Here is an 18463-nt window from a genome sequence, read left to right on the forward strand (position 1 = left end):
CCCTCACCCTGGCTTTCCCTCACTCTGGCTTTCCCTTACTCCTGCTCTGCCTCATTCCTGCTCTGCCTCACCCTGGCTCTCCCTCACTCCTGTTCTGCCTCATCCTGGCTCTCCCTCACTCCTGCTCTCCTCACCCTGGCTCTCCCTCACTCTTGCTCTCCTCACCCTGGCTCTCCCTCACTCTTGCTCTCCTCACCCTGGCTCTCCCTTACTCCTGCTCTGCCTCACCCTGGCTCTCCCTCACTCCTGCTATCCTCACCCTTACCCTTATCTCATCCTTACCCTTGCCTCATCCATACCCTGTCTCACTCTCACCACACCCTGCATCCCCCTCCCCTTGTCACCCTTACCCTTAATGAAAATTCAGCAGTCTTCCCATACGCAACCTAAATGCTGAGTACACCCCTTTATAACTATTACGTAAGACAGTTTATTATGGTAAACCAACGTAACAGTTCAGTTGAGCGGAAGGTCAGGGAGCGTTACCATTGCATTGAGAATTTCATATACTCTCTTGTTTCGTGCCATGGCATTTTGCCCTGTTTTGTTGTCATACTATTGTAATTTTCTCTTTATTTTTCTCTTTACTTAAGTCTCCGTAACTGTTTTACTACTACTACCATTACTACAACTGCGTTTGTCGGGGAGAACGAGCATCGTCAACATTCCCTGGCCTGTCAGTTGAAATAGTGCTTTTCTGTTTTACCATCCTGTGAACCCAAAACTTTTTATTTGTTGATTTATTGTTAAACCCAAGGGTTCTACAATATTTTTTGTTCGTGTTTTTTCCTAGTGTCTCTCGCAGGGGAGAACCATCGACGGGGAGAACGATCTTTCATTGGGATTGGCTCAGGTAGAGGTGTGGGAACAGTGAGGTTCTCCCATTGGCTAAGCATCCTTCCCCCCCCTCCCCCCTAATGTCTCTGTTTCTCTCCCTCTCTCACAATGTTTGGTCCTATTTTCTATTCACATCACATCCTGTAAACACAGTACTAGTCGCCACAGTGGGAATAACGACTAACGCTCCGAGTATGATCATATGCTTAACACTATTAATTGCTGGCTGAAGGAGTAGATTAAAACTGGAAGTATATCCAAATAACAGTGGTTTTAAAACGGTGTGACCTGTGTATTTATTCCAAAATTCTTCGTTTAACTTGGAATGTTGCCAAGGCGATCTTACAGGTTGCCAGTTAATGATTATTTTGTCTTATTTTTGCTGCAGTAGTGGAAAGATAGGGAGTGGGAGATAAGCTCAGCCTCTTTTCTGCCTCCTCTAGCCGGTTAACTAGCAGCTGTAGTGTGTTAGTGAAGAAAAAAGTTAATTTAAGTGGGTAAGTGCCTCGTGGTCAAATACACAAGTTGCTGTTAAGGCAAAACCAGAGGACTTAGCTGTGACGCGTCGTACAGATTTTTTTTTTTTTTTTTTTTTTGTATAATGTTGCAGTGTAATGAAGACAAAAAGTTAAGTGGATAACCATGTGATGTAATATGTAATATTTTAATGAGGAATTAGAGGACATTACGCGTCTGAGGCAAACGAATGTATCACTTTTTTTTTTTTACCTTCAAAAGATAGGCCTATGTACAGTATTATGCTCTTCATTTTAATTTTAAGGTTTTACAAGATCCCTTAGAGTTGAGTGGCCTTATGAAAGTGTATATATGACACTTTGTGAAGTGTGTAATTCAGTATAGGTATTTTTAAGTCTATGTCATAACATTACGTAATAAATTTCTTTTTTAACGTTAACAAACCTCCATTGTAACATTGCCAGATGACAGGAAATCGGTGTATGTGTAATTGCAGCATTTTAAACTCCTAGTGGTTATTATGTATAGATATTGTACCTTTATATTAAATCCATGTCATACCATTCCTTAATAATAAGCGTGTCTTTAAAGAGATAAGTAATATTTTTTAGCAAAGGATGTAGGAGATGGTTGTATATACTCAAATGACAAGGGCTTCACCGAAGTTAATAGAGCTAGGCTAAGAGGTTGGTACTGTATTACTGAGCTAAGAGTGATCTATGAATATTTCCTAGAAAAGGGTTTGGTAAGAGTGAACTAAGATGAATATTTCCAAATTAAGAGTGAGATATGGGATTGTTTGGGTGTGTGCAAATAATGACAAGGGCATCACCAAGGTTACACCCTCATGCCCTTCCCTGCCCTGCTATAGTTTTTTCACCTTCCTCTAATTTTTGTCCTTAGCAACATATTCTCACAGTCACAGCTCAGTGTTTGAAGTTAATACAGTAAGTCTGGATCCTTTTCATTGCACTTTGTGACTAGCTCTGTATTTATAGTGTTAATCTCTTGTTAAAACTCAGCATTCAGAATGATGAAATTTAGGCCAAATTAGAATAAAAATATATTGTCCATGTCTCCTGATGCCTGATTCCAGAGTTGACCATCTTGGACTATGCTGTATACTGGCATTCATTCCTCTTTATCTTAGTACTCTGGTAGTCTGTTTTGTGTTAATTAGAAAATGGTTTTGTTGTTCTGGTCCCTGGCTTATGTGAATGTGAACCCAGTGGACTGCAGGCTGAAGTTGCCCTTCTGCAGTCCACCATCCTCCTTTCAGGGAATAAGCAGGAAGGTGAGGGACTTTTGCATAACCAGATTCTTGAACACCCTTGTTATATCCATGCCACTATGTGAAAGCATCCCTCTCCAGCACCTTAAATGATAAAAGCTAAATACAGGAACATGTCAGAAAACTTGAAAGTGTAACTTGCTAAGTATAATACTGAGAATGAGAGTTTACTAACCTAAACGGATGTGAGAACTGGCCATTATCTTATCTCCTTGTGGTTATGAAAAGATGTGGCATTATCTCAGCAGTGGAGGTTTTAATCTCATTGTTAACCCCCACCAGTCAGAGGCAGTGATGATGATGATGATGATGACGATGATGATGATGAAATTACTTTGCAGTGGCTTGAGTACAGTATGGCAACAGGTAATATTGATGATGGAGATACTGTAACAGTGACAACTATGACAATGATGATGATGATGGTGATGACAGTGGCAGTGATGGTGATGATAATGCTAAAACTGACAATGATAGCAACAGCAGCAGCAGTGATCATGATGATCATCTTTTTCTTTTTAAGCGTGGGAAACAAGATGGCTCAACAACGGCAGGCAAAATGGTACTTTGGTGGCCTTGCATCTTGTGGTGCTGCGTGCTTCACCCACCCCTTGGATCTTCTTAAAGTAACAATTTCTGTCTCTTTGTCAGTCTGTACTCATATCTCTCTGCCTGTCAGTCTGTGTTTATGTATGTACTGTGGTTATGTGTATGAATACAGTATATACTTTATACCAATACAGTACAATATACATCAAGCCCATCCATCCATTCATCTATTTATTATTTTATCTGTATATCTATAGTACAGGCATCTGTATATGTCTGTCTTTCTATATGTCTATCTGTGTGTGTGTCAGTCTATGTCATTCTGTTATATCTTTTTTTCCTTCACATTTATGAATGATATACAGTCCTTTGCTTAAAGACATACAGTAGAAGTCCGATTTTTCGGCATCTGTGGGATCAGGCAAGTGCCGAAAAATCAAAATTGCCGAATTATCAAAAACCCTACCCACTCAGTACCTTATATGTTTCGGTGAACACTATCATCATTACTCATATCATTACAAATGTGTTTGGAGAGAGTACTGTATAGTGTTTGATACTGTACAATACTGTAATGAATACAGTACTATACATGAATATGAAAAATAAAGAAATTAGTGAACTTACTGTATATAAATGTAATGGTACAGTAGGCCTACAAGTTCACATGCACTTACCTAAACTTGTAGTAGGTTCCTTATTTACATATGTACAATAGAACGGGTTGATTGGAGTCTGCTACTGCTAGAAGAAGTCCCCAGCAGTAGAGGGGACGAAAAAAATAAGAAATCTGCCGAACGATCAGAGATTTTCGTAAATGGGACTATTTCTCAAAACTGCCGAAATGTCAGATTTGCCGGGGAATTGGATGCCAAAGAATTGGACTTTTACTGTAGTAATGATCATTAGACATAATAAAATGACTCTGAGAGATGTAGCTACTGTATTGTTATTTCATGCATGTGCAATATTATGTTACTTGGTGATGTGCACATAACTTAGCAAACCAGCCATTACTAGCACTGAAAGGCACAGAATTCCCCATTTTCATAATTCTGGCAATAGCAATATATGTCTCTAGCTTTAAAGAGATTGGAAGCACTGTCATCTCACACTTTGGCATTTTGTGTGTGTGTGTATTTTACTTATTTGTATTTACCTATTGTAGTATACAGGAATTGAGCTAAGCTCGTATTTCTTTTTCTCCATATCTACATTTAGCTAGTCTAGCTTTAGGCATGTGAATGTTTTTTTGCTTGCATCACCTCTTTGTCTAAGTCATTCCAAGTACTTATGCTTGTGTTTGGGAAACTGAACCTTTTAAGATCATTAAGACATCTACTTTTCCTCAACTTGAAGTCATGACCCCTTGTTCTATCGTCCAACACAAAAAGATGCCCTCTATCCACCCTTTCCAATTCTCTTACATTTCTATATATCGTGATCAAGTCACCTCTTTCCCTTCTCTCGCACAGTGTTGGTAACTTCAGTTTTTCCAATCTTTCCTCGTAGGCGAGTTCCCCTAAGCATGGTATCATCCTCATTGCCATCTGTTGAACCCTCTCTATTTTATCAGTATGCATCTTCAAATGAGGTGACCATACCACAGCCACATACTCTGGTTTTGGTCTTATCATGGTTGCTATCAACTCCCTCAGCATTTCCTCATTCATATAATTAAAAGCCACTCTCCTGTTGGTCAGTAATCCATAAGTTTCTCCACTGATTTTGTTTGTGTGCTTTTGTGGTGACATGTGATCCTGAATAATCACTCCCAAGTCTTTCTCGTCTTTTCTTTTACTAATTATCTCATTGTCCATTTTGTATATCCAGTGCAGCCTTTTTTCACTCATTCCCATTTCTAATACATGACACTTCTTGGCATTGAAATCCATTTTCCAAGTCTGGCTCCAGCTGTGGAGTTTGTCCAAGTCCCCTTGCAGTTTTTTACAACTATGAGTACATTTAATATGTTTCATGATTTTAGCATCGTCCACGAACATATTCATGTTACTATTCAAATTCTCTGGCAAATCATTTACATATATCAAAAACATTACTGGGACTAAGACAGAGTACTGGGGAACTCCACTAGTCATGTTTCTCCACTGTGTGTGTGTGTGTGTGTGTGTGTGTGTGTGTGTGTGTGTGCGTGTGTGTAAATGGTGTCAGTTTCTATGTAAAGGACAGTGTGATGGCATGCAGATTGAAAATATGGTTGTGCAGACCAAACATATTGAAATGACAGTGGCTGAAGTTGCACGTCACCAGCAGTCCACCATCCATGTTTGGGGGGATAGGGAAGAAGTTGAATGGCATTTGTGTGTCTGCACTGCAGAGCTACTCAGCAATACAAGTACTGTAGCTGTGCCACTGTATGGAGGCATCCCTCTCCAGTACCCATGGTCGCTGTATAGTGATGTACTGTGGTATCCTCACCAAGGACCACACATCAGTTAGGGGATAAAATAGGATTTGCTCGTACTGTTTTATTAACCATGTGTTGTTCAGGTACATCTCAGACACAGCAAGTAGCAACCATAGGTGGTGGACAGACGGTTGTGTAAACTGTATGCCGTCAGGACTTCTGTGCACTGTACAGTGGGCTGTCAGCATCACTTCTCAGGCAGCAACCAGATGATTTGGCCTTTCACACTGAGAGGGTTTATCAAGGCTATATCAGACCCATGCAGCTCAAAATGTTTGTCTTAAACTGAATAAACTGTCAGAATCTGACAAGAATAACAGAAAAAAACATCCCTGGCCACTTGGGTAACAGTGCACATGGTACCATTTGACTGACTGATTAATTACTTGATTAATTGCAGGTACATCTCCAGACACAGCAAGTAGCAACCATGGGAGGTGGACAGATGGCGGTGCATATTGTACGCAATCAGGGCTTCCTTGCACTGTATAATGGGCTTTCAGCATCACTTCTCAGGCAGATCACATACTCTACAACACGCTTTGCTATATATGAGGTTAGTGGGCCTCAGAGTTTACCATATATGGGGTTAATGGGTATCATTCTTTGCCATGTATGAAGTTAGTGGCTGTCTTATTTTGTCATGTGAGGTTAAATTAGGTCATACCCTACCATATATGTCATTAGTTTGCAAGTCATACATTTGCCATGTGAAAAGGTGTTGAGTGTCCTAACTTTGCCACACAAAAGGTTAGTGAAAGTCATACCCTACCACATATGATGTTAATGGGAGTTATAATTTTAAGAAGGCTTTGATATTTTCTTTTTTTAGCATGGCAGAGTGAATCTGTGTTCAGTGAAACACAAGCCTTTAGCTCATTGACGGTAAGATAGAACAACTGAAAGCATTCATCTCAGGCGTCGTGAATCATCAGAAACTAACCATTTGAGACCTGGAATATATTTCCATTTGTTCTTGCCATCTTCAGGTGTTTTTATTGACTCTAGGTTAGTGTTTTTTAACTGGAGGAATTAGATATAGCCTTAATAAATTTTTTCAGTATTAGAGGACATTCATAAGTTGAATAAAATCACTTGGTAGCAGCAAGAATAAACTAAAAAGGGTATCACAGGGATTCAATAGGTTAAGTGGGTGGTGAGGTTGAAATACAGAAAGAATTCATCTTGGCTTCATAGCAGTTGTCTTGTGAATAATCAGCAGTGCTAGCTAAACCATGCTTTAATTCATCGGCTTGCAGTGATATAACTTTTAATGACCAATATCTGTATAATCAGGGACAAAAAATTGCCTACTGTTCCACTGTATCAGCTTCACACTTAGGTCATGTCCTTCATTTCCTCCCTGATGCATCATACCAAGAAAATCATCATTGTGAAGCTAAGCATACCAAACATCTCTCACCTTATGCAAATAAAAATGAGAAGGATGAGGGGTGGAGTGAACATTTTTCCCTGATTGTACATATATTTTGGAGTAGTATATTGTGGAATGTAGAATTAGAGATTTATTAAGAGGGTCACTGAATACACAGTGAGGCTGGATAGTGCAAAAATGGAAAATGTGGGTGCATTTAAGTACTTGGGTAGTGTAATGAGTAAGGATGGTTTGGAAGATGAATGCTCAAAAGTGTACAACAAGGAAGAAAGGTTGCTGGTTCATTGAAAGTGGTGATAAGAAATACGGAAGTGGGTATGGAAGTAAAAAAGTTGCTGCATGACAGGACTGTATTGTGATCCCTACCCTAACTTTTGAAAGCAAAGCTTGCACCTTGTTGAAAGGGCGCAAGTCTACTGTAGAGTGAGAGCAGCGGAAAGGAGTTATATGAGAGGAGCATGTGGAGTTACATGTAGAGACAGACTGACAAATGAGAAAAAAAGGAGTGATGTGGTGTGGATGTGGATGTTATAGAAAGCTTTGGCAGAAATACATTGAAGTGGTTTGGCCATGTGGAGAGAATGGGGAGTGTGAGAATAATGAGGAGTGTGTTTGTGAGTGATGTGGAGGGAGGGAGAGGATGGGGAGACTGAGGGTGAGATGACAGGATGGAGTAGAGAGGTATTTGAAAGGGGTGGTTATAAACTGGGGGAAGGGCAGTGAAAAGGCACAGGAGAGGGCAACATGGAGGTGATTTGTTTTTGGCCAACCTTTATGGGATTAAGGTATCTGGCACTAGATAGATAGGCAGATAGATAGAGGATGTGTATGAGTGAGGTGGAGCGAACGAGGGAGACTGACAGTAAGGCAGAGAGATAAGTTGAGAGGTATGTGACTGAAAGTCGTTTGAGCTGGAGAGAGAGTAGCCTGATGTTAGAGGGCAGGGTTTCATGGAAGTGAATTGTTGGCAGCTGCCTGCTCTAGGATTAAGGCATCTGGGTGTGGTTAGATATATAGATAGCTAGGTAGGTAGGAGGTAAGTAGCCAGACAGACAGTCTGACAAACATATTATTAGCTAGGAACCTGTTTGTTAGATGTGTGAGCTTGCCCTTAACTGTATATTAAACAATACCATTGCTTTGCAGGTTGTATATATATATATATATATATATATATATATATATATATATATATATATATACTGTATATATATAAAATTCTGTATGGCATTTCTAAGCAGTACTTTTTGTAGCTGTAGGAGTGAACTGTAACAAGTCTTAACACCACTGACTGAGCTGTAGCAGAATGATACTGTTATGTAGGACACTAGATTCTATATTCAGTTTGTTTTCACCTGACAGAACTGGGTCAGTTCCACAACTTGATGACTAAGTCGTAGTTGCATGATATTTGTTGAGCCTTAAATAAGATAGGAATGAGTCTCCTTGGTTACCAGTTAAATCCACCCTCCAGTCTGACTACACTTGGCCTTCAACTGAACTGAATGGAGTTAGGGATCTTTGTGAGATTAGACCACATGCATTACAGTTAATTTTCAAGGTGGTAGGTGGGGGCATTCACCATCCACTCACTTGATGTAGTGCTGCTTTCAGGTGCCTGCCCTTTCCTCCCTTCTTTCTTTCCTTCCATCCTCTTCTTTCTTTCCTTCATTCTTTCCTCTTCCTTCTGTCTACAGGTGACACTACACGGAGTGACAAGCCAAATGGTTTCCTGTACACCAGGAAACCATTTACTATGCAGGATGGTAACCATATAACCAAATTATGGCACCTGGTGGTTTAGTGGTAATTTTGGCGCTCCAGTTGGATTGAGCCCGTGCAGGTTTATATCCAAGGGGTGATTGGGGTTTATTGCTCATGTAATGCCACTCAGGGATGAATGAGGCTGATCACTCTCATCTTAATTGTCAGTACCAACTTGCCTAGCCCTAGGCTCCTGTGCTCCTCATGGGGTGGCACTGGGTTAGTTGATGAATGAAAAAAAGTACTAAAAAAAAAAAAAAAATCTTAACCCCTTCAATCCAATGCTGTATTTTTTTCATTCTTGTTAGGCCATGGTGCCTAAGAGGTATGCCTTCATGTGGCAGCACTGATATGGCTGGTTGGCTGCTCTGCCTGCCATGTAAACACCCCACAGTTCCCACCCTGTCCCCCTCTGCAGCACTTCAGGATAGCAGGAATAAATTAAATAATACATTTGTTAGGTTGAGCAGGGTTAATATGTACATGAATATGGTAATACTGGTGAGGGGGTAGTAGAGCTGTACAGGGTATTGCAGTTTTAGACAGTCACTCCCTTCGATTAAGTTCAGTAAGGTTAGTTAGGGTACATAGTAGGTTAGGTCTGGTAGGTTATGTTAGGTAGACTAGGTTAATTTCAGTTAGTAGAATATAGTACAGTACAGTACTTGGGTTAGATCTCTTAGGTTAGTTAAGGTAGGCAAGGTTAATTAGGTTAAGGAAGATTAGGTAGGGTATATTAGATTAGATTTATTTGGTTAGTTTTGGTAGACATAAGTTAGTTAGGGTATATAAGTTAGGTTCAGTCTTCTGAGTTAATTTAGATATACAAGGCTAGTTAGGTGAAGTTAATTTAGAAAAAACGTCAGCAGAATAACCTTGACTGCCCAGTTCAGCAGATTTACGGCCAGGGGTTAATTTGTTATCTTTTCCAGCCTAAAGCGGAAGGAAGAGGCGGTCAGCATTCATAACCTCAGTGGTAGTCAGGTGTTTCTGCTTTACCCTTCCCTAATTATAGCTTACCTGGCTTTACCGTTTTTTTTTTTTATTATGCTTTACCTTTTTACCCTCTGCATTCTGCCTCCTAGACCTGTGTTCTGTAGTCAGTTTATTTCACCAGACAGAACTGGGCCACTCCCACAATTTGCATATGGTTTTGTTGTTGCATGGCATTCCCTGAGCAGCAACACCTTCCCCATCTTCACCATAGTTAGTGACACTGGCTGGCCTCACTGCACAAAACTCTTCGGTCGTTTTCTCCTCCCCGTTATGGAATTTTATCTTGGAATGATTATACTGTACTCTGTCCACTTTAACTTGGTGTAAAAATGCAATCTCACCATCTTGAATGCTGAACTGGAACAAGAGATTAACACCAGAAAATGATATTCAAGATAAAAAAGCTTTGTGGAAGCAGTATAGAAGAGATTAGCACTAAAATATGACAGTAGTCACAAAGAAGTGCTATGTAAAGGGTATAAAGTTTTAGTATTGCCATATTCTACTAGTGAGGTGCAATAAGTAAGACATAAAAGGATGAAAACTCTGTCAAGTTAAAGTGAACAGACTCTAGTGATTGATGGTAAAGTTCTTATGATGCAGGTACAGTATCCCCCAGTTAGCAGTTGGGATGCATTTTAGAATTCTAGGATTGCCCCACTCAGGACTGGTGTGATGGTATTAGTGGGTGAGTTTTTATGACATGTTGGTGAGGTTCATGGAAGATCAAGGAAGTCTGTTATAATGAAATTAAAATAATCGTGCTCTTCCGTGCCCCAGCATATATATATTTTTATTTAGTATGTTTTTCCCTCTGCCGTTCATCTCCTGTAAAAAAAAAAAAAAAAAAAAAAAAATCAAACTCGTGTACTTTCAGACAACAGCAAACTTCTCTAACCACTCCACCACCACCTCCCCATATATTCTGACCACATCAGCTTGGCCAGAAATTGCTCTCTCTCGATCTTGAATGCAGAGTTGTAACAGTAGCTTAATGCTAGAATATGATACTGGTCAGAGAGAAGTTCTGTGGAAAGGATATACTTTAAAGCTGTATCATACAGGTATGGAAAATAAGTTGCAAAAAGATGAAAGTTTCTACCAAGTTAAGGTCAATGTATATAGGTTACAGGTACTTGTTAATTGGGGGTTTATGTGTACGTGTGATTTGTATTGTGTTGGAAGCTTAATATGCCTGTGGTGATTTGGTGTCCTTAGTCTGGTTATCAAGTGATTCCGTCTGTGTTGTTCATATTGAAATTAGGGGTTGTATTCTAAATGGCTTTGGGTTGTTGTTGCATCTCATAGTAATTTATTTTGCACATTACACTTCAGTATCCTCTCGTATTTTACTGATGCAAACTACACTACATCAGTATTAAAACAAAAAATAACATGCAGTTCAAGGGAATGTTAGTGTATAATATGCAAAGTAAATCACTTATAAAGAGATGCTGTTTCAGACACCTCTTCCCTAGTGATATTCTGCTTGATTATCTAAGTATCCTCATGTATATAATTGGTGCAGACTGTGTGGATATTAAAACAACGTAAATAACATGCAGGAGAATGTTAAGGTATAATATGGAAAGTATATCGCTAAGGGTGTGGTGCTGTGAAACTTTCCATGCCACCTAGAATGTGAACTGAGGACTGTGCACGTTAGTCCAAAACCTATACTAATGGATTGCACATTGACTTGCACAGTTTTGCACAGTACTGTAGTCTCAGATTTTATTTTCATTATGCCAAAAAATCATACATAGAGGAGTAATTTGAAAACAGTTATTAAGTCCAAGTTTGTTTTTGTTAATAAAAAGATTAGAGAATATTAACTTCAAAATAATTAGTGAGTCAATGTGCTTAAATTTGAATATATATATATATATATATATATATATATATATATATATATATATATATATATATATATATATATATATATATATATATATATATATATATATATATATATATATATATATATATATATATATATATATATATATATATATATATATATATATATATTAACTTCAAAATAATTAGTGAGTCAATGTGCTTAAATTTGAATATATATATATATATATATATATATATATATATATATATATATATATATATATATATATATATATATATATGTTAAGGGAGGAGTAACTTTAAAAGAGTCATATTGGTTGTGTGTAGAATAATAGTTTGGTTTACAGTTTTGAAAATTGATTTACAAATGTAAGAAAGTATAGTATTGTACTGTAGTTTGCATTGCTGTCTTGAAAAACTGATTCATGAAAGCAGTAATGCAGTTTGAAAAATGTCATCTGTACAGGTATTTAAGTATTACTGAAAAGAGTGCTGTCACTGTATTTATGGTATAGCACTTTTTTAACAGAAATTTTGCAAGAGTCATTACCAAGTTGAGGCCATCACCTTGTAGTGTGGTGTTTCAGAAATATTATGTACATACAGGAGGCAGTCCTTGTTATATGTAAGAGATTAATTCTGTATCAACTTTCTGCCTACAGTATACTTGTTCTTGTAAATTTTTTTTTTTTTTTTGAGGGGACTCAGAAATCAACATAGGCAGCAATGGTACCTTAATAGGCATTTGTACTTAAATATACAGTACTTATCACTTAATTTTTAGAGAAAAAGGATGTAAATAGGATTACTTATAATAAGGAATGCAAATGTTTCATAAGTATCACAGTATATTTTTTATCTCATGTGAACTTGACAGTAAAACAACTTGCTTTTCTCAGGTAGTGAAACAGCAAATGATGTCTGACTCATCTGGTCCAATGCCATTCTACAAGCGTGTGCTTGTGGCTGGATTTGCTGGGGCATGCGGTGGCTTTGTAGGTACCCCTGGCGACATGATCAATGTGCGAATGCAGAATGACATCAAGCTCCCAGCTGACCAGAAGCGAAAGTATGTAATGTGTACCCAGAAATCCTTACCATATGTATTTGTCTATTTATAGCCAGATGCTTTAATCCCATAAAGGGTGGCCATAAACAGATTGTCTTCATGTCACCTTGTCCTTCACAATCAGGCAGCCCCCTCTCCAGCTCACACCACCCTCTCTCATATACTGTATCTCTCCACCCTGTCCCTCCATCTCGTCTTCAGTCTGTTGTAAATTCTCGACATGTGATTGCAATATCTTATGGGGAAAACTTAACTTGTAGGGAGCTGCCAAAAGCAAACCCATTTTTTCACCTTTATTTGGTCACTGTTGGCTTAAATCAACACAAAGACATATAAAATGTTATTCTGACTTACTGCTTAATAGGAAAAGGACAAAAACAAAATATGCTGTACAAATTTAAAAGTAAGGGTATTTACCTCACACTGATTAAATCATTTGTATGATGTGTAAGGAAAACTTAATAATAATAATAACATCCATCCATCCATCATCCAGTCCAACATTTCCCCATAAGGAGCGTAGCATCCTGGGGCTAGGCAAGTTGGTCCTGACTTTTAAGATGAGAGTGACAAGCCTCACTCATCCCTGAGTGGCACTATGTGAGGAATAAACCCCAACCACCCCTTGGATATAAACCTACATAGGCTCAGTCCAATTGTAGCGCCTTAATTACCCACTAAACCACCAGGCACCATGATTTGGTTATATGGTTACCACCCATTGCAGTAAATGGTTTCTTGGTGTACAGGAAACCATTTGGCCTGTCACTCAGTATAGAGTCACCCATATGCAGTAGGAAGAGGAAAGACTGAAGGAAAGAAAGGCAGACGAGGAAGTAAGGAAGAGAGGAAGGGGCAGGCATCTGAGAGCAGCACTACATCAAGTGAGTGGATGGTGAGCACCCCCACCAACCACTAATAATAACAATGATAATAATAATAATAATAAGAAGAAGAATGATAATGATATATATGATAATAATGGTAAAGGTGTTTCTTAGCTACCGGCATGCAGCGGATGGTGTAATTCGTGTGTTACGTGAGGAGGGGGTGCCCAGGCTGTTCCGAGGCGCCTCTACCGCCACCTTCAGGGCCATCCTCATGACCATTGGACAACTGTCCTTCTATGACCAAATCAAGGGCTTCCTCCTATCAACGCCTTACTTCCAGGACAATCTGACATGCCATTTTACTTGCTCTCTGGCTGCAGTGAGTTACCTTTATTTGTCCTGTGACTTCATTGTCTACAGTAGAGTCACAATTTAAGACAATAGGAAGACATTATCTTACAATAACACAAGCTTTTAATTTCTCCCTTAATTATTCAGTAACATAACTCAGTTGCATGGGAGAAACTGAGTAGGAAGTGAGTGTGTTAATGTATTGGGTTTCCAGATGCCTATGTTTGTTTACAGCTCGTGTGTTGTGCTTTTGTCAGTCACTGGTAGAGTTCCTTGACCTGAGCTCACCCACATGACCCATGTCCCATACCTACAGCTGCCTGCCTCAGTTCTTGTGTTGATGTGTTGTGTGTAGGAGCATTTATTTATTTATTTCTTCACTCATATGAGAACTCTGAGCACATGGTTCCAAACTAACTTTAGTTATACTTAAGCACCCTGAAAGTGTTAAGAACAGTCATTCATCATTCATCATCTAATCCAGTGTTTCGCCATGAGGAGTGTAGCAGCCCAGGGCTAGGCAAGTTGTTCCTGGCATTAAAGGTGAGAGTGACCAGCCTCACTCATCCCTGAGTGGCATTACATGAACAGTAAACCCCAACCATCCCTTGGATATAAACCTGCACCGGCTTAATCCGATTGGAGCACCTTAATGTTCACTAAACCACCAGGTACCATAATTTGGTTATATGGTTACCACCCAGCTCAGTAAATGGTTTCCTGGTGTTCAGGAAACCATTTGGCTTGTCATTCAGTGTAGAGTCACCCATAGACAGAAGGAAGAGGAAAGAATGAAGGAAAGAGAGACGGAAGAGGAAGGATGGAAAGAAGGAAGGAAGAGAGGATGGGGTGGGTACCCAAGAGCAGCACTACATCGAGTGAGTGGATGGTGAGCGTCCACATAAGAAAAGCATTTATTCCCAAGTAAATAGTAAAATTGTTGGATGAAGTGGCGTGTGGTGTGAGAGCTTAAATGCGAACGAGAGGAACATCCATCCATCCATCATCCAATCCTACTTTGCCCCATGAGGAGCGTAGGAGCCCAGGGCTAGGCAAGTTGGACCTGACATTTAAGATGAGAGTGACCAGCCTCACTCATCCCTGAGTGGCATTATGTGAGCAATAAACCCCAACCACCCATTGCATATAAACCTTCACTGGCTCAATCCGATTGGAGTGCCATAATTATCCACTAAACCACCAGGCTCCAAAATTTGGTCATATGGTTACCACTCTGCGTAGTAAATGGTTTCCTGGTGTACGGGAAACCATTTGACTTGTCACTCAGTGTAGAGTCACCCACAGGCAGAAGAAAGAGGAAAGAATGAAGGAAAGAAAGACAGAAGAGGATGGAAGGAAAGGAGAATGGAGGAGAGGAAAGGGCAGACACCTGAGAGCAGCGCTACATCGAGTGAGTGGATGGTGAGCACGCCCACCTACTACAATGAGAGTAATATTCAGATATATAATCGAGTAGATAGTTTCTTTGTGGAAAGTCATATAAAACTAAAAGTGTTAATGATGAGAGAGCAGTAAAATTTATGTTTTCATATTTAATGCAGCGAGTGTGAAAAGGGCTTTGTGACCGATCTTTGTTATGAACTGATTGACTTGGAGCAAGCAAATTTGTCTCTTACGGTATGTGAAAAGTATGGGTTGATGTAAGAAGTTAGGTAAGAATATGTGAGTTCAGTACAGATTATACTGCATGGGTGACTCGTTTATTATTCAGGATTACTGCATTTGTGTTTATCAGAGAAGTTGTTTGCAATCAGTCCATGTTGATGATTTCAGTATATTTTTTTCCTTTATTGTTGATGACTAATGATACTTTCAAAAACAGTTTCACACTGCATTCTTTTAATGACAGTGCACCAAAAGTAATTCTTGGCAAAATATGCATGATGCTGAGTGGTGATTTTTCACTTGGTGATTAGGTTAGAAATTTTTTCCTGGTTAGTATTGTGGGCTTTCAAGGTTAGCCTTCGTGGCAATCCTTGGTGGTTAAAATTATAGGGTGTATTGGGGGCAAAGCTTATCAGTTAGGTTAGATTAGGATGCACTGATATGTCCAGTCAGCGAGATCGTATGTAAACATACTCTCACAGGTGTCTTAAGGCAGATATATTTGTAATGAAGTATTTAAATTTATTTTTAAAGAAAAATATAGGGCTCCCAGAACCTAACCCCCAACTTTACTTGTAAATATGTCACATTGTAGCATGAATTTGATTTAGCAGAAGGTTCTACATAACCTATCTTGTGTTGTATGAAGACACTGCCGTATATATAGTCAGTTTGTTTTCACCTGACAGAGCCTTCTTGCTATATGACCAGCCTTCTTGTTGTATGACCAGGTAAAGGCTTCCATCTATCAGTGCCTTATTTTTAGGATAAATTACTAGTCACAGCAAATAGGTAATGTAATTTAGATTCGCCCTATTTTCAGGGTGCCATCGCCACCACTATGACTCAGCCGGTGGACGTGATCAAGACCCGCGCCATGAACGCCAAGCCAGGAGAGTTTAGGGTGAGTCAAAGCCAGTTGGTTGTTTAACAAAATTAATCACTACAGCCCAGCAGGTCCCATATTGTAGTCTTGGTGTAGTTGTCCCTCACTGTTTGTGGGTATGTGGGAAAAGACACCCTCAGATACTGAATTTCCATGAATAATGAATGCCACTTTTTCTTTGAAAGGGTCCCCATAGTCATATTTTAATTACTGTACATGTTTGTGATTGTCTTTAAAAAAATTCAGTGCTTCAAAGCATCACCAGAGGAAAAAATTTGTTCGTTTAAAGTGCATCTTGCAGCAACTGTTAGGAAAGAAATACATGTAGCTGGGTTTGGTAATTGGTTTAGTTTCCAGTCTGTAGTAAACATTAACTATTCCATGGCCAACCTCAAATGGGGATTCCATAAGAGGATGCATGGTGTCATTTGAGTTGATTTTAGTCAATTTAGTGTGATGACAGTTTGCTCTAGGTTATGTTTCTGATTCCCTTTGTGTCCTTGCAGGGTCTGTGGCACATCATTACCTACACTGCCAGAATGGGACCCCTAGGATTCTTCAAGGTGAGATGATATGGTACCATAATGTGAAGTGCTTGAGGGTAAATGTTTATGCCTGTGAGGTGGATTCAGGATTCTGGGGGCTTGAATGGTGAGTGAATGAAACTGTGGCCCATTTAATTGGCTTGTTCTCCCACTATCAATTCTTTTCATGTTCTGCATACCCTACCTCACCCCATCTTTAAATGGAAAAGAGATTTGGATGATGATGATGGTACTGCTGCTGTTGATGAAGGTGATATCCTTTTACAAAAGTATGTGATCTCCACTCTAACATATGGAAGTACAGCTTAGACTTTGTTGGAAGGACACAGGTCAAGAGTGAGAGCAGTGGCAATGAGCTATACAAGAGGAGCAATCACAAGTTTGTATTCAAGTTGTGAGAGTGCCCAGTTCCATCAGATGAAAACAAATCAGCTATAAATCTTTTGAAGCCATTAAATATGGGAGGATGGTATTGGATGCTGATGATGTTTTTCCTTTGTTTTCAGGGCTATGTACCAGCTTTTGTTCGGCTTGGCCCCCACACCATCCTCACCTTCATAATGTTTGAGCAGCTTAGAAAGAACTTTGGCACATTAAAACATTGATATGGTAAGGGAAATGATTGTAGACACCATCACACAGTCACTCCTGTCTCCATGGAACCATCATCAGCTGCCATCAGTGATAAGGAAAATGATGATGATAACGAATTCTTTGAGGTGCAGCTTGTTCATTGCTTCACAAATTTCCAATATTTATGGTTGTATTGTTTATTTCGTGTCTTTATTTTTATATATATATATCCACATAATTTATATAGGGGCTCAGGGTTGTATTCCAAGTGGCTTTGGAGATTTCTTAACACCTCCACTTTAGTGATTCATTTTGCACATTGCACATTAGTATCCTCTTATGTGTTATTATTGCAAACTGTTGATATTAAACTGATATAAATAACAAATGAGAGAATGTTAAGATGATTTATTTTGCACATTACACCACAGAGTCCTCTTGTGTGTTAATGATCTAGATTATGTTGATATTGGTAGAAGTAGTAGTTGTGGCCTTTGGGTTCATTTGAATGTGAACCCAGTGGACTGCAGGCTAAAGTTGCCCATCCTCCTTCATGCAGATAGCAGGGAGGGAATTGAGGGATGTTTTTACAACTGGCCAACTCCATTTCCCAATTATATTAGTGTCACCACATGAGGGCATCCCTCCCCAGCACCATGTTGATTTTAAGCAATGTAATTAACAGACAAGAGAATGTTAAGATGTAATATGCAAAACAAATTGTTAAGGAAGAGTTGGTAAGAACCTCGAATGTCACTCAGAGTACAGACGTCCATCATTTCCCTGGTCCTTTCGTATAAGAAGTTCCCTACTATTGAATCATCATCAAAATACTGCCCACACGTGTTAAGCCTCAGCACTTATTCCTTCTCATGATATCCTCTTCCTCGCCAACTAATACATCCTGTGTCCCTCTCCTTCCCTTTGACTTGGGATCATATTCTGAGTAGGTTTGGAGATTTTTTAACACCCCTTCCTAAGT

At 39.2% G+C, this 18463-nt stretch overlaps 1 protein-coding gene across 1 annotated transcript; it reads left to right on the plus strand.

Moving 5' to 3' along the window:
• Positions 1-3141: 3141 nt before the first annotated feature.
• Positions 3142-17709, plus strand: Dic1 (Dicarboxylate carrier 1). Its single transcript, XM_080280650.1, has 7 exons — positions 3142-3231; positions 5983-6138; positions 12501-12670; positions 13672-13879; positions 16301-16381; positions 16870-16926; positions 17415-17709. The coding sequence occupies exons 1-7, from the start codon at positions 3142-3144 to the stop codon at positions 17511-17513; spliced, it is 861 nt and encodes a 286-aa protein (XP_080136776.1). The 3' UTR covers positions 17514-17709.
• The last annotated feature ends 754 nt before the right edge of the window (positions 17710-18463 follow it).

The sequence above is a fragment of the Coenobita brevimanus genome, chromosome 86 (assembly GCF_032717465.1).
Source record: "Coenobita brevimanus isolate Jiangsu-jjx chromosome 86, ASM3271746v2, whole genome shotgun sequence".
In the NCBI taxonomy this organism is placed as follows: domain Eukaryota; kingdom Metazoa; phylum Arthropoda; class Malacostraca; order Decapoda; family Coenobitidae; genus Coenobita; species Coenobita brevimanus.

Excerpts from the sequence above, each read along its gene's own strand:
- Dic1 (XM_080280650.1), top strand. The coding sequence starts at position 3,142 with ATGGCTCAACAACGGCAGGCAAAATGGTACTTTGGTGGCCTTGCATCT. Across the intron at positions 3,232-5,982 it reads ACCCCTTGGATCTTCTTAAA|GTACATCTCCAGACACAGCA; the intron begins GTAACAATTTCT and ends GATTAATTGCAG. Across the intron at positions 16,927-17,414 it reads GACCCCTAGGATTCTTCAAG|GGCTATGTACCAGCTTTTGT; the intron begins GTGAGATGATAT and ends CTTTGTTTTCAG.